Source organism: Pogona vitticeps, chromosome Z, assembly GCF_051106095.1.
Source record: "Pogona vitticeps strain Pit_001003342236 chromosome Z, PviZW2.1, whole genome shotgun sequence".
Lineage (NCBI taxonomy): Eukaryota > Metazoa > Chordata > Lepidosauria > Squamata > Agamidae > Pogona > Pogona vitticeps.
Genome location: NC_135799.1, coordinates 1,001,988 through 1,026,538, shown reverse-complemented (window position 1 = coordinate 1,026,538; position 24,551 = coordinate 1,001,988). Strand labels below are relative to the sequence as shown.

The window sequence follows — 24,551 nt, the reverse complement described above, 5'->3', positions numbered from 1 at the left end:
TCAAGGAGGACCAGCAAGGACATTTTGCCCGTCGGTCTCCTTCAAAAGGTCATCTTGCATGCTGTCTCCATGCCATTATGCGGCCTAAACCCAGTTTGGAATGGATCAAGGGCACTGGTCTCCTCCAGGAGTGCATAAGGTTGATGGGCTACCACTCTCTTCACCAGCTTGCTCATGAAAAAGGCTTGTAAGCTGCCTAACGAAGAAGACTGTGTGCTCTGAAAGGTGAATTAAAAAGAAATGGGCTAAATCGAATAAATAAATGAATAAATGAATAAATAAATAAATAAATAAATAAATAAATAAATAAATAAATAAATAAATCACAAGCAAGGTCAGTCTGGCCCCAGTGGGAGAAAGGTCCAGAGGGGCCTTTGTGGGGGCAGGACAAGTCTGAGAAGGGGGTCCACCTTCCCTTGCAGGCCTCCCGACAAGCGTGGTGAGGCACTGGCTTGCGTTTTGGCATGCGCCATGTTCTGGTGAGGGTGTGCTTGTTAAATAATATACTGTATATGTATATATTCAGAGAGAGAGAGAGAGAGAAAGCACCTGATGGGTGAAAGCGTGAGGAGAGATCCCAGCACTTTCCCCCTCTTGACTTGCACCGACAATGTGCCGGAGGAAGGCAGGGGCTGAAAAGAATGCTGGCCTTTCCACCCCCCCCCACTTATCTTCCGTGGGTCTCTCCCACCGCAGTGTTAAAAAAGACAAGGAAGGCAGGCAAAAGAGTGGCTTTAGCTGCTCCCTCCTTCTTGAACAGGGGGCTGAGAGGGGCTCTTTCATGCTCCTTGGTCACTTTGTTTGGGACCCCTCCCCAGGCCTCCTCCCCTCAGTTGAAAAGCCCCCTCCTTGGGATCCTGCAAGGGAAGATTGGGGGGATCCCACAACAAAGCAGGTGGGGGGAGGAAGAAAGACCGGAAGGGGTAGAGCCTCAAAGTCATTTAAAAAGGCATTCCTCTAAAATCCATGATGTAAAAAGGCATCTTTCTCTGTCTCAGAAATCCTCCATTTTCACTCTCCGTGCTGTCACCCCCCCTTCTTGCTTCTTCCAGCTGACGGCCAATCATGGTGAAGAAAAAGTGGTCTCTCTCTGCCTCTGATTCCCATGAAAACTGCAGGTGTTATTTACATTCGTTGAGGGAATGTTTGGACTTCAGAGACTCTTCTCTGTGGAATCCTGGCAACCAGATAACAGACTGGCAGCTAGGGGAAAGATGGATTTCCCATCTTTCAAAATGGATTCCTTCTTCATAGTTACCTGACTACATATCCCATCTAGAATACACACTCTAGATTCAAGAACACATATCATCACATGCTGCACATCAGAAAAAGATTTTTTTTAATTTTTTAAATTTTATTTCAACTACCAATGCATATCTAAGCCTACATTACAAACATCCCAAACCCTCCCCCCCCTTTGAGGACAGGGGTCCAGACCTCATTACATTCCAGCTTTCCCAAACTTCAGCGAGTATTGAAAAAAAAAAAGAACTAAAAAGAGAACAAAGCCCATCAATCATTTTGCCCTATCTTCAGGTCTGACCCTGGGCCCAAGCATGTATTAAGTTCCAACTTTGTTTTGCATAGTCTCTCGGTTGATCTCGTAGCGCTTCTGATAGTGTGCCCAGTTCTATAATGTCCAGCATCTTCTTCAGGAGCTCCTCCATTGTAGGTACATCTTCACTTTTCCATTTTTGGGCACAGAGTAACCTAGCTGCTATCAATATATACATCAAACAATATTTAATTTTCTTGTCAGTAATTTCTGGCATAATGTTTAATAATGCTATTTCAGGTCTCAAGTTTAATTTCTTTTGAATAATTCCTCTTATCATTCCCCACACCTGTAACCAATAGCCCCTAGCTTTTTCACATGACCACCACATATGATAGAAAGTTCCCACCTTTTTTTTATATTTCCAACAGATATTGCTACCGCTTTCTGACATTTTCGCCAGTTTTATAGGAGTATAATGCCATCTGTAAAACATTTTAAGGGCATTTTCTCTTAGATTTACTGGCTTAATCATTTTATAACAATCTTTCCACATCATCGTCCAGTGATCAATATCAATGTTATAACCGAAATCCCTTGCCCATTTTATCATTGTTTCCTTTACCCTTTCATCTTCCAATTCATATTCCAATAAATATGTGTACATTTTCTTTATTATTTTCTCATCAGAGTAAATCCAGAGTTTATCTACCTGTACTTCACCTTCAAAAAAACCCAAATTTCCATCTTTTCTATATCTTGATTCTAATTTATTCAATGACCACCAATCTGATGCCACCCCTAGTTCCTCTAGTTCTTGCTTACTTTTTAAGTTTTGTTCTCTATTAAGTAACTCTTTGTAAGTTAACATCATCCCTTTTGGATTCAACACTTTCATTGTAAAGGCTTCTATGGGGGCTACCCATAATGGGGTTCTCTTATATGTTTGTGCTCGGAATTTATACCACACTAGATCCAATGCTTTCCTTACAATATGTTCCATAAAACGTGATTGTTCCTTATCTTTCCCATACCACACATATGCGTGCCAACCCATGCTTAGGTCATGCCCTTCTAGTTTCAGTAGTCTTTGGTTTCCCAGGGTTATCCATTCTTTTATCCATGTCATTGCACACGCCTTATAATATAATAACCAATTTGGGAGTCCTACCCCTCCCCTTTCTTTAAAGTTCTGTAACAGCTTGAGTTTTATTCTTGGTTTCTTAGTCTTCCATGTAAATTTGGTTATCAGATGATCCAGTTCTTTAAAATATTTAAAGTTCAATAATATTGGTAGGTTTTGGAAAAGAAATAGTAATTTAGGCAAAATCATCATCTTTATCGTTGCAATTCTTCCCATTAACGATAGTTGAAGGTTACTCCAATCTTCCAAGTTCTTCTGAATTTCCTTCTGTACTCTAAGGTAGTTCTCTTTCATTAGGTTGCTAGGTTTTTTGGTGATGATGACTCCTAGATATTTAATTTTTTGTACTACTTCAAAATTAATTTCTCTCAGCAGTTTTCCAGCTTCTTCTTTATTTATGTTTTTAATCATAACTTTTATTTTTTGATGATTGATTTGGAGACCAGCCACTTGTCCATACTCTTGTATGATTCTCAATAATTCTTCTAGGTCTCCCTGAGGATTCTCAAGTATTATTACCAGATCATCTGCATACACTTGTACCTTAAATTCTTCGCCTCTAATTTTAAGTCCTTTGATTCTTTCATTGGCTCTTATCTGTCTATTTAGGACTTCCAGTGTTAATATAAATAATGGACAACCCTGTCTTGTGCCTTGTTCAATCGATATACTCTCCGTTAAGTTCCCATTGACCTTAATCTTGGCTTCTTACTTCGAGTACATTGCTTTAATTATTTGTAGAAATTTCCCTTCCACTCCCATTTCCTTCAACTGAAGCATCATAAACTCCCAGTTGACATTATCGGCTTTCTCTGGGTCTAAAAAGATTAACATCATCTGCTTTCTTGGATGAAATTCATAGTATTCTAGAATGTCTATTATCATCCTTATGTTTGATGACATTTTCCTTTTAGGGAGGAAACCTGTTTGATCTTTATGTATTGTTTCTCCTAAAATTTCCTTTAATCTTGCAGCCCAGATGGTTGTAAAGATCTTATAATCCACATTTAGTAGAGAGATTGGTCTATAATTCTTGATTTTGTTCTTTTCGGTCCCCTCTTTATGTATTAAAGTAATATGTGCCTCTTTCCAAGTACTTGGTATTACCCCCTTGGACTCAATAATTTCGATTAACTTCTTAAATTGAGGACTTAAGATTTCTTCAAACACCTTATAATATTCAGCTGGTAGTCCGTCTGGTCCTGGAGATTTGCCATTTTCCTGTTTTCTCCAACCCTCTTGAATCTCCTCCATTGTGATTGATTTATTTAATTTCTCCAATTGTTGGGGGTAAAACTTCTATTTTGGAGATTTATTCACGTATTCTAGTTGCTTCTCTTGCTCTACTTCTCTTTTCTTATAGAGGCGAGTATAGAATTTTACTATTTCTTTTTCAATCTCCTTTTGCTTATAGATTTCCTTTCCCTGCTTATCCAGTATTTCCGTAATTCTCATTTTCTCTCTCTCTCTTTTTATTCTATATGCTAACCATCTTCCCGGCTTATTTGCATTCTCAAAAAAGTTCTGTCTTGCAAATTTTATTTGTTTCTCCAACTCTTCTTGCTCTAACAAATTAATTTTATGCTGTAGAATATTTATCTTATTCAGCAAACTCTTGTTAGTTGGAGATTTTTTAAGTTCCGTTTCCTCCTTTTTTAAGGACATGGCCAGAATGTGATATTGTTTGTTCCTCTCCTTTTTTCTTTGTATATTATATTCTATTGCCCATCCACGGAAAAAGGCTTTCGCAGCATCCCATATCACTGTCATCTCAGTATCCTGGGGTCTATTTATTTCAAAAAAGAATTTTAATTCCTTCCTAATTTTATTCAGAAATTGTTCTTCTCTCAGTAGATGACTATTCAACTTCCATGAGCCTCTTCTTGGTATTTGTCCTAAGCTCATCCATATTGGATTGTGATCTGCATATGTGTTTGGTAGGATCTCAATTTCATTCACTTGATGAGAAAGTTCCGCTGAAATCCAACAATTATCTATTCTTGACCAGGAGTTATGTCGATCAGAATAAAATGTATAGTCCTTTCTTTTTGGATTTCTGGTTCTCCATATGTCTACTAGACTTAATTCTTCTGCCATTTCTAAAAATACTTTGGGTATGATATTCCTTGTTCTTTTCTTCCCTTTTCCATTACTCGTAGATGTATCCTTTTCTTTGCTCACTACTGCATTAAAGTCACCCATGATGCATATTTTCTGTTCTGCCTTTGGGATTGATTCTTCAATTGAAGAAAAAAGTTTTGCTGGGATTCATTTGGTGCATATATATTCACCAATAGTATCTCTTCTCCCTCATAGGAAATTTCCACCATCAATAATCTCCCATCTTCTGAGGTGAAGACCAGCTTTGGTTTTAAATATTTTTGATATATATTGCAACTCTTTTTTTCTTCTGTTGATTTGAAGCCATAAAAGTTTCTCCTAATCTAGGCATTACTAACAATTTTTTATCTTTTTCTCTTATGTGTCCTGAATAAAAATAATATCCGCCTTCGTTTTAACAAGTTTGTTAAATATTTCCTTTCTCTTCTGAGGCGAGTTTAGCCCTTTAACATTCACTGAGATGCACTTAATTTGTTCCACCATCTGCGTGTTTCTTACTACCCGTTTTATCTCTCTTTTCTTTGCTTCTGGTTCTCCTTGCTACCGGGGATGTCTTTGACCTCTCTTCTTCTCCTGCCTGTTCTCCTCCTCCTCCTTGTTCTTCTTCTGAGTCTTCAGTCATCCACTGTAGTTCCTCTTCATTTAGCTTCAATTTTTGTTTCATTTCTATTAAAAACTTCTGGCTTTACTTTTACTGTTCAGGTTGTATCTTCTAGTCTCCCACGTCAGGTACTTCTGGTACTTGCCATGAGAAGGGAATTTTCCTGTCAATTAATATTTTGGTGATAAAATAGTATTCTTGTCTTTTTTTCCGCATACTCCAAGGCACCTGTTTCAAGACGTTTATTTTTGTTCCTTTTATTGTCAAGTCCTTCTTTCTGTTGGCTTTGAGGATCTTTTCTTTTACTATTCTTCTCATAAATTTTATATGGATTTCCTCTGGCAGTTTATTTTTTCTCGTATACATATTGGCCTGTCGATAAACATTTTCAATAGAATTTTGTATCTCCTCCTTAGTCATTCCGATCTGTTCAACCAGTTCTCCAGAAATTAATGTTATTAATTCCTGTGGCGTCTCTTCAGGCGTCTCTTCCAGATTCTGAATCCTCAGAAAATACGAGGCTTTCTCCATCTCTAATGTAAGAAGATGTGACTGCATCTCATCTTTTTCTGTTTTAATGTCCTCTATGTCCTGTTCTGCTTTGTCTATTCTGCGCTCGACCTTCCCTACCGCCTGGTTAAAGGATGCTAACTTTTCATCCAAATTTTCCACCTTTTGATCTACGCGTCCCACAGCTTCTCTGACTTCCTGGATCTGTTCTGAAACTTGCTTAATGATGTTAGATTGCAAATCTTGCAGCGCGGCTTTAAAAGGGTCTGCAGTCATTAATTGAGTTGCCCCCGAGGTGGGATATCCTGGGGAGTCTTCCCTCTTTCTTGATGCCATAATATTTCCTTTTCGCTTTGCTTCCTCCTTTCTTCTTCTTCTTCTTCTTCTTCTTCTTCTTCTTCTTCTCCTCCTCCTCCTCCTCCTCCTCCTCCTCTTCCTTTTTCTTTTCCCTTCCTCTTCTCTTCCTTCCCTCTAGTTGGAAGAAGACTAAAAATAAGGGAGAAAAAATAAAACGAAAGACCCCACCTCCTTTCTTGTTCCTGACAAGAAACTCTTTCCCCTTCTTCAAAACCGTACCCCAGCAGATACACAGTTATTCAGACACAAAATTCAGTACATCCATCAAAGTATAAAAGAAACAGCTCTACTGCAGTTTTCCTGATCAGCCACTAGAGGTCCCTAATTACTCATAAAAGAAGTGATGATTATTCTAGAAGTTTTCAGCCTGCTGGGGAAGAGTTCTGATCAGCCACCAGAGGTCCTCAGCGTAGTCAAAAAGTCTCAGTTCTTGTTGAGTCGTCTCCTTATCAAACGAAGTGTAGAACAGCACCCAAAGACAGACAAACACAAGCCCAAATCTTCATGTTAAAATGGGTGACTGGGCCGTCAAAAACCATTTTAACACCTTTTATAATCCAAATGGGGTATTATAATCCAAAGTGTGTTCTATGAATCTCTTAAGTGGCAGTCTCTGCTAATCTGACTGTATCCGATAAAAAGAAAGGAAAAATTGAGTCCTATCTGAAAGTTCCACAGTCCTCTTTCACACTTAGAAGCTCTCCAAATGACTCTAATATATCATCAAGCATGTTAAACTGTCTCAAGGTCAATTCATTATTGCCACAACTCTGCTGTATAATTGCTCTCCGCGAGGGTGGCTGGAGCGTGAAGATTTCTGCAAGGCTGTTTATATTAGCCCCATCCGATTCCCTCACACGCTATCAACAGGCATTCCAATCACTCTCAACATCCGAAGAAGTCCTTTCCTTTAAATAGAAATCTCCCATCACTTGCCATCTGGAGTTCTTTCTTTTCTCAAAACGATCTTAGCTTTCCAGCCGCCCCCTCACTCCCTCTTTCTCAAAGTGGGGCAGCCTCTGTGGAAACGCAAAAACAAGAGACAAACGTAGTCCCGTGCTTGACTAGCCTCCGGGTTATAAATGTCTCTCGCATTCAGCTATAAATCTTTGGGTCGTTTACATTCCAGTTTCAATAACACACTTTTTCAGAGTTCTTCAAGGTCTGAGCCCTGCATCCTCCCGGCGGAGCAAAACAGCTGCAGCAACATCAAAAAGATGGCATCCGAAAAGGAATCTTCGGTCTTCGGGAGAGAAATCTCTAGGGGAGAAGTTGCTCTCTGCTCCCCCAGATCTCTCTCAGCTGCCTATATGACTTAGGATGACATTCTCCTAGGTCTTTCCTCCCCCAGTTCAGGAATTGGGGGTATCAGAAACCCTAGGCATACAGCAGGAACTCTGGAGCTCCAGATCCCTGCTGCCTTGCTGTTTTCTAGCTCTGCCTTCATCAGAAAAAGAAATTAATTGCACAGTTATAAGATGGGGGAAACTTGGCTCAGCAAAACTAAAACTGAGAAGGATCTGGGAATTGTCGTGGATCACAAACCAAATATGAGACAACAGTTTGATGTGGCTACAAAAAAGGCAAATGCATTTTAGGCTCACTGTGAGTCCTTTGATGGGAATTCAGGTGACTGCTACAACTGAAGCTCCTTCCACATTCCACACATTTATATAGTTTCTCCCGAGTGTGAGTTCTTTGATGGTTACTCAGCTGAGTGCTTTGACTGAAGCTCTTTCCACATTCCATGCATTTATATGGTTTCTCCCCAGTGTGAGTTCTTTGATGGTTATTCAGGGGAGTGCTGTGACTGAAGCTCTTTCCACATTCCATGCATTTATATGGTTTCTCCCCAGTGTGAGTCCTTTGATGGTAACTCAGTGAACTGCTGTGATTGAAGCTCTTTCCACATTCCATGCATTTATATGGTTTCTCTCCAGTGTGAGTTCTTTGATGGAAACTCAAGGAACTGCTCTGACTGAAGCTCTTTCCACATTCCATGCATTTATGTGGTTTCTCCCCAGTGTGAGTTCTCTGATGGTTACTCAGCTGAGTGCTTTGACTGAAGCTCTTTCCACATTCCATGCATTTATATGGTTTCTCCCCAGTGTGAGTCCTTTGATGGGAACTCAGGTGAGTGCTTTGAGTGAAGCTCTTTCCACATTCCATGCATTTATATGGTTTCTCCCCAGTGTGAGTTCTTTGATGGTTACTCAGGTGAGTGCTGTGATTGAAGCTCTTTCCACATTCCATGCATTTATATGGTTTCTCCCCAGTGTGAGTTCTTTGATGGTTACTCAGGTGAGTGCTGTGATTGAAGCTCTTTCCACATTCGATGCATTTATATGGTTTCTCCCCAGTGTGAGTCCTTTGATGGGAACTCAGGTGAGTGCTTTGAGTGAAGCTCTTTCCACATTCCATGCATTTATTTGGTTTCTCCCCAGTGTGAGTCCTTTGATGGAAACTCAAGGAACTGCTGTGACTGAAGCTCTTTCCACATTCCATGCATTTATATGGTTTCTCCCCAGTGTGAGTCCTTTGATGGGAACTCAGTGAACTGCTGTGACTGAAGCTCTTTCCACATTCCATGCATTTATGTGGTTTCTCCCCAGTGTGAGTCCTTTGATGGGAACTCAGTGAACTGCTGTGACTGAAGCTCTTTCCACATTCCATGCATTTATATGGTTTCTCCCCAGTGTGAGTCCTTTGATGGGAACTCAGTGAACTGCTGTGACTGAAGCTCTTTCCACATTTCATGCATATGTGTGGTTTTCCCCCAGTGTGAGTTCTTTGATGGTTACTCAGGTGAATGCTCTGACTGAAGCTCTTTCCACATTCCACGCATTCATATGGTTTCTCTCCAGTGTGAGTTCTTTCATGCGAACTCAGGGTACTGCTCTTACTAAAGCTCTTTCGACAATGTAGGCATTTGTATGGTCTCTCACCTCTCAGGGATGTTTCACGTGAAGGACAATTACTCTGCATTGTGTTGCTCTTTCCTTGTTCAATGCATTGGCTTTGTCTCCCCTCTGGGTGGACTTTGTCAAGTCTATTGTTATCTGAAGCACCCTTGAATGTTTATTTCTCTAGGGAACATTTTCTCCCCCCCCCCGTTGACTTTTTCAGATGATCAGAAATGCATCAACATCAAGAGCAGAAGGTGGAGATTTCTTTTTCCCACTTGTTTTCTGGCTTTCTTTCTTCACTTTTTCGCTTTTAGTGTGTCTAATTTTTTTCATCCTTCATATTTCTTTTTTTTTCCACTGAGAGAATGACTGGCTAAATAGAATTCCATTTGTCCTCTTCATCACCTGATGGAGAGAAAAAGAGATGAAAGAAGAGTCCTATCTTCTAAAAGAGGAACCAGGGTCCTGCAGACCTCTCAATTTGACATCCATCTTAGGGAAAATTATTGAGGAGATTACAAAGCAGACACTCTGCAAGCAACTCGAAAACAATGCATTAACAGCTGAAAGCCAACATAGAAAGAAGGAAAGAACTGGGTGTGTTTTGCTTTGAGAAATTAAGTGTGAGGGGACAGACATAATAGAACTCTTTCCTAAAGAAGACGTTCCTAGTCGCTTTGGCCACGTGACCACAGAAACTGTCTATGGACAAAGGCTAGCTGTATGGCTTAAAAACAGGATGAACACCGCCCCCTAGACTCGGACATGACTGCACATTTGTCAAGAGGAACCTTTACCTTTTTTACACAAACTCTCCCACGCCCAACAGGATAGCTGGACCAGTCATGTCTCGCTGTGCACTGCTGGGGTCCTTCTTCTCCAGTAGTGCACCAATCCAGAACGGAGCTCTGCTGGCCCTTCCTTGCCTCTTCTTGTGGTCAATCAATCATTGCTTAGTGGGGAGAATCCTTGTCTCACTTCCTCATCGTAGAGGTCAGCTGCTGGGCAGGGAAGGGCAGAGCCACTTCCCAGATTGGAGCACCAACAGAGAAGGACTCTGGTAGTTCATGAGAAATTTTGAGTGGCTCAGCCGACCTATGGCGTATGAAGAGGTTATGAATATTGTTGCCGGGTTGGAAATAATTTGGGTCCCATTCTCCTTTTTGAATATGATAGCATTGAGCAAGGGACGGGACTTGATAGACTGATAGCCCACTCCAAAGTCAAATGATTCTATCATTCGACACCACAGCTAGGGGACTCCCGGTTGCATGACGGGGGGATGTCAGGGACGTCCTCTCCATTCCTAATCATCTTTGTTGCCCTGTCTAGCTAAGCAAAATAACACAGGGAGAAAGTTTCCACTGTGCTCATTAACCTTAAGAACAGGACCCTTAAAAAATGCAATTGCAGACTCGTCCATGTGCTACTTCGGATGGAAACTTTGGTAAGTCCTAGAAAGTTCACACAAAAAAACTAAAACACAAGATTAAGTGCTAAAATGATTCAACCACTCCCACCCTGTTAAAGGTGCTATTCCACAAGGGGAAGGGGCCAACTTGAGTTCCTAGTTTCACCAGCCTTTGAACCCTGTGATGAAACCTAGAAGGTGTGGAAATGGACAAAGCTTCTAACCCTATATTCCCACTTATCCCCTTATTTGGGGACAAAATACTGTTGACTGTGTACTTTAAGCTCTGCATACCATCCTGACCAGGTAGGACACCCGAAGAGCAAAAATAGCCCACATCGCTCTGTGGCTAAGAAAGTTTCTTTAGACACTCAGACCCGCTGCCGTCACTGCTTTCCTAGGCCTCTGGAAGCGTCAGAAGGGAGTGATGGTGGCGGGGGGACCCTCCACGGTGCCTTCTGAGACCTCCAGATGCCTCAGAAGGAAGCAATGGTGGTGGTGGGGACCTCTGCGATACCTTCTGATGCCTCCGGAGGCCTCAGAAGGCACCACCGGGGGGGCCTCGCTGCCACCAGTCTTCCCAGGCCTCCGAAGGCCTCAGAAAGGAGTGATGGTGGCGGAGGGGGACAGTATTTGCTCCACAAGAGGCACACACTTTTCACACCACTTTTTATTGGGGGGGAAGTGCACCTTATGGAGCAAAACACAGGGTATCTGCCAGGTGAGAATCTACGTTTTTCTTGAATGCCTCCAGTGTTGGAGCACTCACCAACTCCTGAGGTAACTAATCTCACTGTCATGCTTCTGCAACAGTTTTTTTGGATATTGAACTAAAATCTTGCTTCCTTTCACTTGAGCCCACGGTTACATGTCCTGCTTTCTGGGATGACTGAGAACAGATCCTGCCCCTCCTCTATATGACAGCCTTTCAAACATTTTAAAAATGCTAAATAGCTAAGCTAAACCTGCCTAGCTATTTCAGTGTTTCCTCCTAAGGCTTGGTGTCCAGCCCCCGATTGTCCTTGCCACCCTCCTCTGAACTTTTTCCAATTTGTTAGCATCATTCCTGAAGTTTGGTGTCCAGAACTGGACACAATACTCAAGACAAGGCCTCACTAGTGCTGAATAGAGGGGGACTAGCACCGTGCGGGATTTGGAAACTCACTTCTTTTGTGTTTGTTGTTTAGTCCTTTTGTCGTGTCTGACTCTTTGTGACCACATGGACCACAGCACGCCAGGCCCTCCTGTCTACCACTGCCTCCGGGAGTTGGGTCAAATTCATGTTAGTTGCTTCAGTGACACTGTCCAACCATCTCTTCTTCCTCTTGCCTTCACACTTTCCCAACATCATGGTCTTTTCCAGGGAGTCTTCTCTTCTCATGAGATGGCCAAAGTATTGGAGCCTCAGCTTCAGGATCTGTCCTTCCAGTGAGCACTCAGGGTTGATTTCCATTAGAATGGATAGGTTTCTTCTCCTTGCATTTCAGGGGGCTCTCAAGAGCCTCCTCCAGCACCACAATTCAAAAGCATCAATTCTTCGGCAATCAGCTTACTTTATGGTCCAGCTCTCACTTCCATACCTCACTACAGGAAAAAACATAGCTTTGACTATGCGGACTTTTGTATTGTGATGTCTCTGTTTTTTAAGATGCTGTCTAGCTTTGTCATTGCTTTCCTCCCAAGAAGCAGGCGTCTTTTAATTTCATGGCTGCTGTCTCCATCTGCAGTGATCATGAAGCCCAAGAAAGTGAAATCTGTCACTGCTTCCTCTTCTATTTGCCAGGAGGTGATGGGACTACTGGCTATGATCTTACTTTTTTTGATGTTGAGCTTCAGACTGTTTTTTGCACTATCCTTTTTTACCCTCATTTAGAGGTTCCTTAATTCCTCCTCACTTTCTGCCATCAGAATGATATCATCTGCATATCGGAGGTTGTTGATATTCCGGCAATCTTAATTCTGGCTTGGGATTCTTCCAGTCCAGCCTTTTGCATGATGTATTCTGCATATAACTTAAATATACGGCCTTGTCGTACCCATTTCCCAATTTTGAACTATCAGTTGTTCCATATCTAGTTCTAACTGTTGCTTCCTGTCCCACATATAGGTTTCTCAGGAGACAGATAAGGTGATCAGGCACTCCCATTTCTTCAAGGACTTGCCATAGTTTGCTGTGGTCCACACAGTCAAATGCTTTGCATTGTCAATGAAGCAGAAGTAGATGTTTTTCTGGAACACTCTGGCTTTCTCCATAATCCAGCGCATGTTAGCAATTTGGTCTCTAGTTCCTCTGCCTCTTCGAAATCCAGCTTGTACTTCTGGGAGTTCTTGGTCCACATATTGCTGAAGCCTACCTTGTAGGATTTTGAGCATAACCTTGCTAGCGTGTGAAATGAGTGCAATTGTACGGTAGTTGAAGTATTCTTTGGCACTGCCTTTCTTTGGGATTGGGATGTAGACTGATCTTTTCCAATCCTCTGGCCACTGTTGGGTTTTCCAAACTTGCTGGCATATTGAATGTAGCACCATGACAGCATCATCTTTTAACATTTTAAATAGTTCCACTGGGATGCCATCACCTCCACTAGCCTTGTTGTTAGACAAGCTTTCTAAGGCCCACTTGACTGCACTCTCCAGGATATCTGGCTCTAGGTCAGCAACTACATTGTCTGGGTTAATCGGGATATCCAAATCTTTCTGATATAATTCCTCTGTGTATTCTTGCCACCTCTTCAATGAGTCTGCTTATAGAAAGGAAGTACAAAGATTGATACTATGGTGTAAAGAAAATCATCTCACACTTAACATCAAAAAAACTAAAGAACTCATAATTGATTTTAGGAGGAAGAGAAATGTCCATTTACCACTGTACATAAACAGTGAGGAAGCGGAGAGAGTTGGTAGTTTTAAATTTCTGGGTACTTACATCTCAGAGGACCTCTCATGGACTATAAATGCCAACATGCTAATAAAGAAGGCACAGAAGAGGCTGTATTTCCTGAGAATGCTTGGGAAATTAAATTTATCTCAGCATTTACTTCTGTCCTACTACCGTAGCACCATTGAGAGTGTCCTAACCTATGGCATTCTGGCATGGTTTAGGAGTAGCTCTGTAGCGGACAAAAAAGCTCTACAGAGAACCATTAAAATTGCCCAGAATATCATCGGGCTCCAGCTACCAACCCTGGATGACATCTTCACATCCCGCTGTCTGAGGAAGTCACACAGCATCCTGAGAGACTCTTCCCATCCTGCTTATAACTTTTTTGAACTGTTACCGTCTGGCAGAAGATATAGAACAATTAAGACTCGGACCACACGTTTTCTAAATAGTTTTTATCCTAGAGCTATAATTGCAATTAATAATGAGCTTAAAGACCACCAGTAGTGAATAATTAGTTGGACTGCGTTACTTGGCCTGAGGTGTAGATGTTTGTATTTTTAGTGGGGGACTTCTAGTGGGTGGGGAGTGTTTGGGGAATGTTATGTGTGTGCATGTGTCTGGTCTCTGGGTGTCTGTGAATTTCATTGTATGGGTATACTGTGTATATACTTACAATGACAATAAATTATATTATAAATTTTATTATTATTATTATTATTATTATTATTATTATTATTATTATTATTATTATTATTATTATTATTATTATTATTATTATTATTATTGATGTCTTCTGCTTTTCTGAGGTCCCTCCCATTTTTGTACTTTATCATGTTCATCTTTGCACAAATATTCCTTTAATATCTCCGATTTTCCTGAACAGATCTCTGGTTTTTCCTTTTCTATTATTTTCCTCTATTTCCTTGCATTGTTCATTTAAGAAGGCCCTCTTGTCTCTCCTTGTTATTCTCTGGGAGTCTGAATTCAAGTTTCTGTAACTTTCCCTATCTCCCTTGCATTTTGCTTCCCTTCTCCTCTCTGCTATTTCTAAGGCCTCGTTGGACAGCCACTTTGCTTTCTTGCATTTCCTTTTCTTTGGGATGGTTTTTGTTGCTGCCTCCTGGACAATGTTACGAGCCTCTATCCAAAGTTCTTCAGGCACTCTGTCCACCAAATCTAGTTCCTTAAATCTGTTCTTTACTTCCACTGTGTATTCATAAGGGATTTGGTTTAGATTATACCTGACGAGGCCAGAGGTTTTTCCTACTCTCTTCAGTTTAAGCTTGAATTTTGCTATAAGAAGCTGATGATCAGAGCCACAATCGGCTACAGATCTTGTTTATGCTGACTGTATAGAGCTTCTCCATCTTTGGCTGCAGAGAATATAATCAATCTGATTTCGGTATTGCCCATCTGGTGACTTCCATGTGTAGAGTCACCTCTTGTGTTGTTGGAAAAGAGTGTTTGCGATGACCAATTTGTTCTCTTGACAAAACTCTATTAGCCTTTGCCCTGCTTCGTTGTGAACTCCAAGGCCAAACTTTCCGATTGTTCCTTTTATCTCCTGACTCCCTACTTTAGCATTCCAATCTGCTAGAATGAGAAGAACATCTTTCTTTGGGGTCAGTTCTAGAAGGTGTTGTAAGTCTTCATAATATTGATCAATTTCAGTCTCCTCAGGATTGGTGGTTGGTGCATAAACTTGGTTTATTGTGATGTTGAAAGGTCTGCCTTGGATTCGTATTGACATCATTCTATCATTTTTGAGATTACTGTATATCGCATTACAGATTTTCCCACTCTTTTGTTGACTATGAGGGCTACTCCATTCTTTCTACGGGATTTTTGCCCACAATAATAGATATGATAATCGTCTGAGTTGAATTCGCCCATTCCCATCCATTTTAGTTCACTGATGCCCAGGATGTCGATGTTTATTCTTGCCATCTCCTGTTTGACCAATTCCAGCTTACCGAGGTTCCTAGATCTTACATTCCAGGTTCCTATGCAGTATTTTTCTTTGCAGCATCGGACCTTCCTTTCACTTCCAGGCATGCCCAGAGCTCAGCGTCCTTTCGGCTTTGGCCCAACCACTTCATTAGCTCTGGAGCTACTTGTCCTTGTCCTCCGCTCTTCCTCAATAGCATGTTGGACGCCTTCTGACCTGAGGGTCCCATCTTCCAGCATCATATCTTTTAGCCCTTTGTTTCTCATCATGGGGTTTTCTTGGCATAGATACTGGAGTGGCATTGCCATTTCCTACTCCAGGTGGATTGCGTTTAGTCGGAACTCTCCACTATGTCCTGTCCGTCTTGGGTGTCCCTGCACAGCATAGCCCATAGCGTCTCTGAGTTATTCAAGCCCCTTTGCCACGACAAGGCACCAATCCATTAAGGAGTGAGCAATCCATGAAGGAGCTACTAATGCAGCCTAAAATAGAATTTGCCTCTTTTGTAGCCACATCATACTGTTGGCTCATATTTAGGTTGCGATCTACGACAATTCTCAGATCCTTCTCGCATGTAGTTTTGCTGAGCCAGGTCTTCCCCATCTCGTAACTGTGGAACTGGTTATTTTTATGAGATGCAGAACTTTGCACTTATCCCTGTTGAATTTCATTCTGTTGCTTTCAGCCCAGGGCTCCATCCTATCAAGGCCATTCTGGTCCATGTGCTTGTAGTCTCGAGATTAGACTACTGTAATGCGCTCTACGTGGGGCTACCTCTGACACTGATGCAGAAATTTCAAATGGCGGAGAACACGGCAGCCGGACTTCTTACTGGGGTGAGAAAACACCAACATATCTCCCCTACTCCGCCTGCCCTGCATTGGCTGCCCGTTCGTTTCCGCATTGAATTCAAAGTACTAATGATGACATATAAATCTCTAAACGATTTAGGACCTCAATATCTGACGGAACGCCTCCTTCTCCTACCTAGATCTACCCGAACCACTTGCTTTAGTCAAGATGGGCAGCTGAGAGGCCTAATGGCGATGGAGGCTTGAAGAGAAAGAACAAGAAACCAGGGCTTTGCGCAGTGTCCCCTCGACTTTGGAACCGTCTCCCCCCCAAAGATATGTCTGGCTCCCTCGCTGATTGTTTTTAAGAGTCAACTGAAGAACTGGCTCTTTAGGCAGGCCTCCCCTCCCGTCAATACTTGGTTTATTGATATCCTTATGGTTTAAATGTTGTTTATTTTATTTTATTCTTCTATGTTGTTAGCCACCCAGAGTAGACTTCAGTCTAGATGGGCAGGATATTAAACAAATAAATAATTATTCCACCCAATTTGGTATCATCTGCAACTTTGACAAGCTTCCCTGCATCCCCAATCCACATCACTAATAAAAACACTGAAGAGCACAGGACCCCGAACTGAGCCTTGGGGTAGCCCACGTCTGACCTCCTCCCAGTTAGAGAAGGACCCATTAATCATCACTCTCTGAGTACGATTATCCACCTGACGATCTATCCAGCCCACACCTAGTTAGCTTGCCATACAGGATCTCTTGGGACACTTGGTCAAATGTTTTTCTGAAGTCAAGATATACAGAAAAACATATCCCTGGCGCAGCAATGCTATAAACAAAAAAGATCATGGAATTGTCATAGATCACAAAATGAATATTAGCCAGCAGTGTGATGCGGCTACAAAAAAGACAAACACTATTTTAGGAGGGGTTAACAAGAAGAGAGTCTCCAAATCCCACAAGGTCCTGGTTCCCCTCTATTCAACATTGGTTAGGTCACATCTAGAGTACTGTGTCCTGTTCTGGACCCCACACCTCAAGAAGGATACTAACAAATTGCAGCAAGTTCAGAGGAGGCCAAGAGCGTTCCACCAATGGAGGCATTCAAGAGAACATACGAATGTAAGAAGATCCCTGCAGGATCAGGCCAAGGGCCCCTCTAGTCCAGCATCGTGTATCTCACAGTGGCCCCAACAGAAGCCTCTGGGAGCACATGAGACAACGTGATCCCCGTCTCCTGATCCCCCTCTCTTGCATCTGGCCTTTGCGGGGACCTTCCTTTTAAGCCTGGAGATTGTACATCCCCATCATGACTTGTCCTCCAGGAATCTGTCCAGTCTCCTTTTTGAGGTATCTACGCCATCAGGGAGGTGCCCCAGCCTAGTCATCATTTTTGTCACTTTCTTCTGCACCTTTTCCAGTGCCATCACGTCTTTTTTGCAGTACGGTTGTTTTATTTTCAATCCCCTTTTTTCATGATCCCTAGCATGGAATCCCTACCTCATGGATTGCTTCCTTGTCGTGGTGAAGGGGCTTGAGTAACTTAGAGAAGCAACAGGCTATGCCGTGCAGGGACACCCAAGACGGACAGGTCATAGTGGAGAGTTCTGACTAAACATGATCCACCTGGAGCAGGAACTGGCGAGCCACTCCAGTACCTTTGCCAAGAAAATTCCATAGGCAGAAACAAAAGGCTAAGAGAAATGACGCTGGAAGATGAGCCCTGAGGTCAGAAGGCATCCAACATGTTACTGAGGAAGAGCGGAGGACAAGTAGCACCAGAGCTAATGAAGTGGTTGGGCAAATGCTGAAATGACACTCAGCTGCAGATGTGCCTGGAAGTGAAAGGAAAGTCTGAGGTTACAAAGAAAAATACTGCATAGGAACCTGGAATGTAAGATACAGCGGTGCCTCACTTAGTGACGTTAATCCGTTCCGGAAAAAATGTTGCTAAGCGAAAACATCACTAAGCGAAATTTAAAAGCCCATAGAAACGCATTAAAACACGATCATCGCAAAGCAAAAAACCCCATAGGGACCATTGCAAAGCGATCACTTTTGCGATCGCAAAAACTCTGTCGCTAAGCAATTTTGTCGCTCAACGGAGCAATCGCTATGTGAGGCACCACAGTATATAAACCCTGGCAAGAATAAACTTTGACATCCTGTGCATCAGTGAACTAAAATGGACAGGAATGGGCGAATTCAATTCAGACGATTATGCTATCTACTATTCTGGGCAAGAATCCTATAGAAGAAATTGAATTACCATCATAGTCAACAAAAGACTGGGAAAAACTCTGGGATACAATCTCAACAATGACAGAATGATTTCAATACAAATCCAATGCAGACTTTTCAACATCAGAGTTGTCCAAGTTTATGCACCAACCACCGATGCTGAAGAGGCTGAGACTGACCAATTCTATGAAGATTTTACAACACCTTCTAGAATAGACAGACCCCAAAGAGAGATGTTCTTCTCATTCTAGGGGACTGGAATGCTAAAGTAGGGAGCCAAGAGATAAAAGGAACAACAGGGAAGTTTGGCCTTGGAGTTCAGAACGAAGCAGGACAAAGGCTCATAGAGTTCTGTCAAGAGAACAAGCTGGTCATCACAAACACCCTTTTCCAACAACACAAGAGGCGACTCTATACATGGACATCACCAGATGGGCAACATCGAAATCAGATTGATTACATTCTCTGCAGCCAAAGATGGAGAAGCTCTCTACAGAGACTGGGTGGGGGGGGGAGGATTGGAGCCTCAAAGGGGGGGGGGTCAGAAATGGGAGAGGGGAGACCCACGTGGGTGGTGGGAGAGCCTCCCGATTCCTCCCCCCCTCAACAGGATCTGCCAAACTATTTCAAGGCAGGCCTGCCCTCCTGGGGGGGAAAAACCCTTCCCCTCTGGCACAGGTGAGGAAGGGGGGCCAAGAGGGAGGGGGGAGCCCTTTGGGAAGAGACCCCCCCTCCTGAACAGTCCCCTTCAGGCACCATGAAGGGGAGGGGGGAGGGGGACCCAGAAGAGGCTCAGGAGGGCCAGCCAGGCATCTCAGGGGGGGGAAGGAGCCCCTTTTGCGCCCAGCTGAACCCCCCTCTTCTCCCCCAAAGCCCCATTTCTGGGACCCCCCCTGTTACATACAGCACTGATGTTACCTGTCTGTCATGGGTTTGGAGGGAAAGTTCCATCCTATGGGGAGTGGAAGGCGGGACATCAGGAGGAGGGGCTGTACTGTATATATAGGTGAAGCCTGTGTGGAGAAGTTCAGACGCTGGGATGTGAAGCAGCAGCAGCTGGGAAGAAGGAGCTGGTGTGGGAGTCTGTGTGTCAGACAGGGTACTACTGTGTGTCAGAGTACCAACCTGATAGGTTCAGGTGTCTGTTGGTTAGCCAGAACTGATAGGTTCAGGGTCTGTGCTTCAAGTTAAGGGTTCTGTGTGAACCAAACTGTGTGCATGTATGAATGAGATTAAGCCACGTTACTATTTCTTATTCACCTGATCATTTTATTTTCCCTGTGTGTTGTTTTAAATAAACCTTATTCTTTTATTTGTTGAAAATCCATCCCTGGTCTGTGTGACTTCTTATAGGGAATGGTTGGTGGCAGCTTAGTTAACGTGTGGCAGATCCCAGTAGGTCTGGGTTTGTCACATTGATTGGTGTCCAGCGTGTGGGATACGACTGGTCCAGTTGTCCAGCGGTCCAGCAAAGCCTTGGCAAGTGTGCCCAGAGCAAGGGGGGTCTAGTCAGGGACAATCTGAGGCGCGTAGGTAATCTTCTAGGTGTACCTCAGGGGGAGGTGCGCTAGTGGAAGAACGTGCCAACTGGGGAGACTAGATTAGAGTGCTCTGAGGCAGCCTGTTTTTGGCGGGGAAAAAAAGCTGAGGCAAAACTGTATAGTAACAGTGATCTAGCCTGCCTGCTGAGAGGCCCAGCAGAGGGGGGTAGACTCCAACTTCCTACAGTTGCAAGTTAAGTGCTGAAGGACAGCAGCAATCTAGAGGGAAAGCTGCTTCTGAGGCAAAAGAGAAAAAAAAAGTGGTCGTTTTATTTTGAGGCTTGACTTTTTAAAGCAGCCTGTTCTGAGGGGGGGGGGGTTATGCCCTTGACTCGAAGCCAAGTGGCAGAAATGGGTGAAGTGAAAGACCCCCAGGTTGACCAAGGTTCTGAGGATGAATTTGGCTCAGTGCAAGGTGACAGCACAGGAGAGCAGAACCCAGAACTCAGAAAATTGCTCCTAGCCCAACAACATGAACTGAGGATGAGGCAATTTGAAATGGAGGAAAGGGAAAGAGAAGAAAGATTAGAGAGAGAAAAAAGACAATTTGAATTAGAGAGAGAGAGAGAGAGAATGGAGATGGAAGAAAGAATGGAGAGAGAGAAAATTGCTCTGGAAAAAGAAAGGATGGCGTTTGAATTAAGGAAATTGGAAATGATGAACCAGAATAATAATAACAATAGGGATTCTGAGGGAGGCCAACTGTCTAAAGCTGACCTGAAGAAATTCCCTGTGTACCACAAGGGAGATTGTCCTGAGGTGTTCTTTTCCTTAGTGGAAAGAGCGTTTGTGGACTTCTCAGTGAGGGAAACTGAGAAGATGACCATCATGCGATCTTTAATCAGTGGTAGCCTGGCTGAGGTTTATTCAGAGATGCCTGAGGAACTGATGAAAGATTTTGCAGAGTTTAAAAAACTGGTGTTTGCCAGACATGGGATAAATGCGGAACAGCTGAGGCAAAGATTCAGATCAATCACCAAGAAACCAGAACAGACTTTTACCCAAGTGGGGGCCCAATTGGTGAGGCTGCTTGAGAAATGGCTATCGCAGGAGGGGACAGAGACCTTTCAACAGCTTAAAGATTTGATAGCGCTGGAACAGTTCTATTCAGTCCTGCATGGGGAATTGAAATTCCAGGTGAGGGAAAGGAAACCAAAATCTGTGGTGGAAGCTGCCGAGATCGCAGATTTTATTTCGCAAATAAGAAAGCCCTTGGGTGAGGGGAAAGCGATAGGTAAACCCAAAGAAACCTACAGCAAGTACTCTCAGGGACCAGGGAAAAGCCAGCAAGGGGGAGGGGCCCATGGTGAAGGGAAGCCCTCAGACATGAAACTAAGACCTCAGATTTTGGAGGGAAAACCAAAACAAGATGAGAAAGAATCAAAATACACCAGAAAATGTTATTTCTGTCAGGGAAAGGGCCATCTAATCTCAGAGTGTGAGAAATTAAAGCAGCTAAAAGGAATTGTGCCTCAGGATTCTAGTGGAACCAAGCCAAAAGCTGTGTTCTGTGTCCAGAGAGAGCAAGGCTCATTGTCACTGAGGGAGCCTGTTGCCATGGCTGCTCAGTCTGGAACGGCTGCATCTGCTGATCAGGCTGAGGAAGGTGGTCCTCTTGTGGAGGTCAAGCGATGCTTGCTCGTGAGAACAGATTCTCAGTTGTTTGAGACAGCAGGGGTGGACGTAGGAATACTTGACCGTCAGTATCGGGGGCTGCGGGACACTTGTTCCCAGGTGACCTTGTGCCATCCAGATATTATTCCTAGGGAATATATAATCCCAAATGAGAGCATGAAGGTGGCAGGGATTGAGGGGCAGGTGATCTCACTGCCGGTAGCGGAAGTACCTGTGAACTTTCAAGGCTGGAGGGGAGTTTGGCGGCTAGCAATTTCATCGACTCTGCCAGCAGCCGTGCTCGTGGGAAATGACCTGGCTGAACATGTGAAAAGGGTGCTAGTGATTACACGTTCACAAGCCACCACGGGGACAGTTCAAGGGGGTAATGATGAGCCAGAGACGGAAGCAGAGGGGAGTTCAGAAGCTGTGGTGAAAACCTTAACCACAGACAGCAGATTTGGACAAGAGCAAAAGGCAGACGCCACTCTCCAAAAGTGTTTTGAACAGGTGACTGACGCCCAGCTAACACCTGAAACCCCAGTGAGATTTCTAGAGAAAAAGGGGATTTTGTATAGAGAGACCCTGAGGAATATCTCAAAAGGGGGAGATGGGATCAGAAGTCAACTAGTGGTACCTGAAAAGTATCGCCCCATGATCTTACAAAGGGGGCACTCTGACATGTTTGCTGCGCACTTAGGGGTGAACAAAACACAGCAGAGAATCACACAGAATTTCTACAGGCCTGACATAGGGAGGCAGATCAGGGAGTTCTGTAAACAATGTGATGTGTGTCAAAGGCAGGGGAATAGCCGCGACAGGACCAAAGCAAAGTTGTGCCCTTTGCCTGTGATTGACACTCCGTTCAAATGCATAGGGGTGGATATTGTAGGACCTTTGCCCAAGGCCACAAAGAGGGGGAACAGGTTCATTCTCACCATTGTGGACCATGCCACGAGGTACCCTGAAACCATACCCTTGACTAACATTGAAACTAACACAGTGGCAGATGCCTTGGTGGGGTATATGTCCAGGATGGGATTTGCCTCAGAAATAATCACAGATTTGGGAGCATCGTTCACATCGAAGCTCATGAGACGCTTATGGCAAATCTGTGGAATTAAGCACAAGGAAACCACTGCCTATCATCCTGAAAGTAATGGGTTAACTGAGAAGTTCAATGGGACTCTAATGCGCATGATTAGGGCTTACTTGGCAGAGAATCCAAACAATTGGGACCAGAAGCTGCAATCCCTTTTGTTTGCTTATCGATCAGTGCCACAAGCCAGTACCGGGTTCAGTCCATTTGAACTTTTAGTTGGGAGAAGGGTGAAAGGGCCCCTTGATTTGATCAAACAAAATTGGGAGCAGATCACCCAGGATGACCCACAGGACGTTGTGACATATATAGACTCTGTAAGAAATGACCTAAAGAGAAACCTAGAGCTAGCAGCAGAGACCCTGCAAGCTCAAAAGGTCAGAAAGAAAGCTGGGGATGACCAGGAAGCCAGGGAGAGGCACTTTGACCCAGGGGAGGAAGTGCTTTGGCCTAGGCTCTGCAAAGAGAACAAACTGCAGCTGGGTAGCCCAGAAATAAAATACTTGGGTCACATGGTAGGGGGAGGAGTGATAAAACCCCTAGAGGCCAAAATAGAAGCTGTTCGTGATTGGCCCAGACCCAACACCAAGAGAAAAGTCAAATCATTTCTTGGGTTGGTGGGCTACTACAGAAAGTTCATCCCGAGGTTTAGCGAGATTGCGGCTCCGCTGACCGATCTGACGAGGAAGAAGGCTGATGACCGCATCCCGTGGACCAGCGACTGTGAGGAGGCGTTCCAGAGGTTGAAGCAGGCGCTCATCAACTATCCAGTGCTGCGTGCTCCAGACTTCGACCGGGAGTTCATCATCTACACCGATGCGTCTAACAGCGGGGTAGGAGCAGTTCTTTGCCAGGAGGATGAGAATGGTGACCAGCATCCAGTGTCCTACCTGAGTAGGAAACTCCAAAAAGGTGAGAGACATTTGGCAACCGTGGAGAAGGAGTGTTTGGCCATAGTCTACGCGATCCAGAAGGCCAAGCCTTACATCTGGGGAAGACATTTTGTTCTGTGCACTGACCATTCACCACTGCAATGGTTAAAGACAATGAAAACCCACAATAGCAAACTTATGAGGTGGGCTTTAAATCTGCAGGACTATGACTTTGAAGTGAAGGTGGTCAGAGGGTCAGTGAACTGTGTTGCTGACGCCTTGTCAAGAAGACCTGAAGATTGAAGACGGCGAAAGAACATGGACTATGTATATATATTGATGACAAAAAGTTAAATGTACCTGTTTTTGAATTTGGTTTGTATGAATAAAGGTAAATTGATGTAATGTATATGGTAAATGTTTAAATGCCTAATTGCTATGGTTAACTTAGAATGTAAGTATAAGTAAGTATGATATGGTATGTATAACTGTTGTTGTGTGTTTTATCCAGGTTGTTTTTTGGGAAAAAGCACCTTAGCTTTCCCCCTACAAAACAACTTATAAAGAGGGGAGGTGTTACATACAGCACTGATGTTACCTGTCTGTCATGGGTTTGGAGGGAAAGTTTCATCCTATGGGGAGTGGAAGGCGGGACATCAGGAGGAGGGGCTGTACTGTATATATAGGTGAAGCCTGTGTGGAGAAGTTCAGACGCTGGGATGTGAAGCAGCAGCAGCTGGGAAGAAGGAGCTGGTGTGGGAGTCTGTGTGTCAGACAGGGTACTACTGTGTGTCAGAGTACCAACCTGATAGGTTCAGGTGTCTGTTGGTTAGCCAGAACTGATAGGTTCAGGGTCTGTGCTTCAAGTTAAGGGTTCTGTGTGAACCAAACTGTGTGCATGTATGAATGAGATTAAGCCACGTTACTATTTCTTATTCACCTGATCATTTTATTTTCCCTGTGTGTTGTTTTAAATAAACCTTATTCTTTTATTTGTTGAA

At 43.4% G+C, this 24,551-nt stretch overlaps 1 protein-coding gene across 6 annotated transcripts in view; it reads right to left on the bottom strand.

The window, feature by feature from the left end:
• Positions 1 to 1,336: 1,336 nt before the first annotated feature.
• The window catches only part of LOC140702922 (uncharacterized), a 354,469-nt gene continuing 331,254 nt past the window's right edge, over positions 1,337 to 24,551 (bottom strand). For 4 of the 6 annotated variants that reach the window (XM_078382545.1, XM_078382540.1, XM_078382544.1 and 1 more), the window contains one exon: positions 1,337 to 9,542. In XM_078382545.1, coding sequence (XP_078238671.1) covers positions 7,804 to 9,216 — 1,413 coding nt within the window. In that variant the 5' untranslated portion in view covers positions 9,217 to 9,542 and the 3' untranslated portion in view covers positions 1,337 to 7,803. Of the gene's footprint in view, positions 9,543 to 9,934; positions 10,285 to 11,713; positions 12,228 to 24,551 lie in introns of those variants that run through there. The other 2 variants (XM_078382546.1, XM_078382541.1) reach the window with 2 other exon arrangements.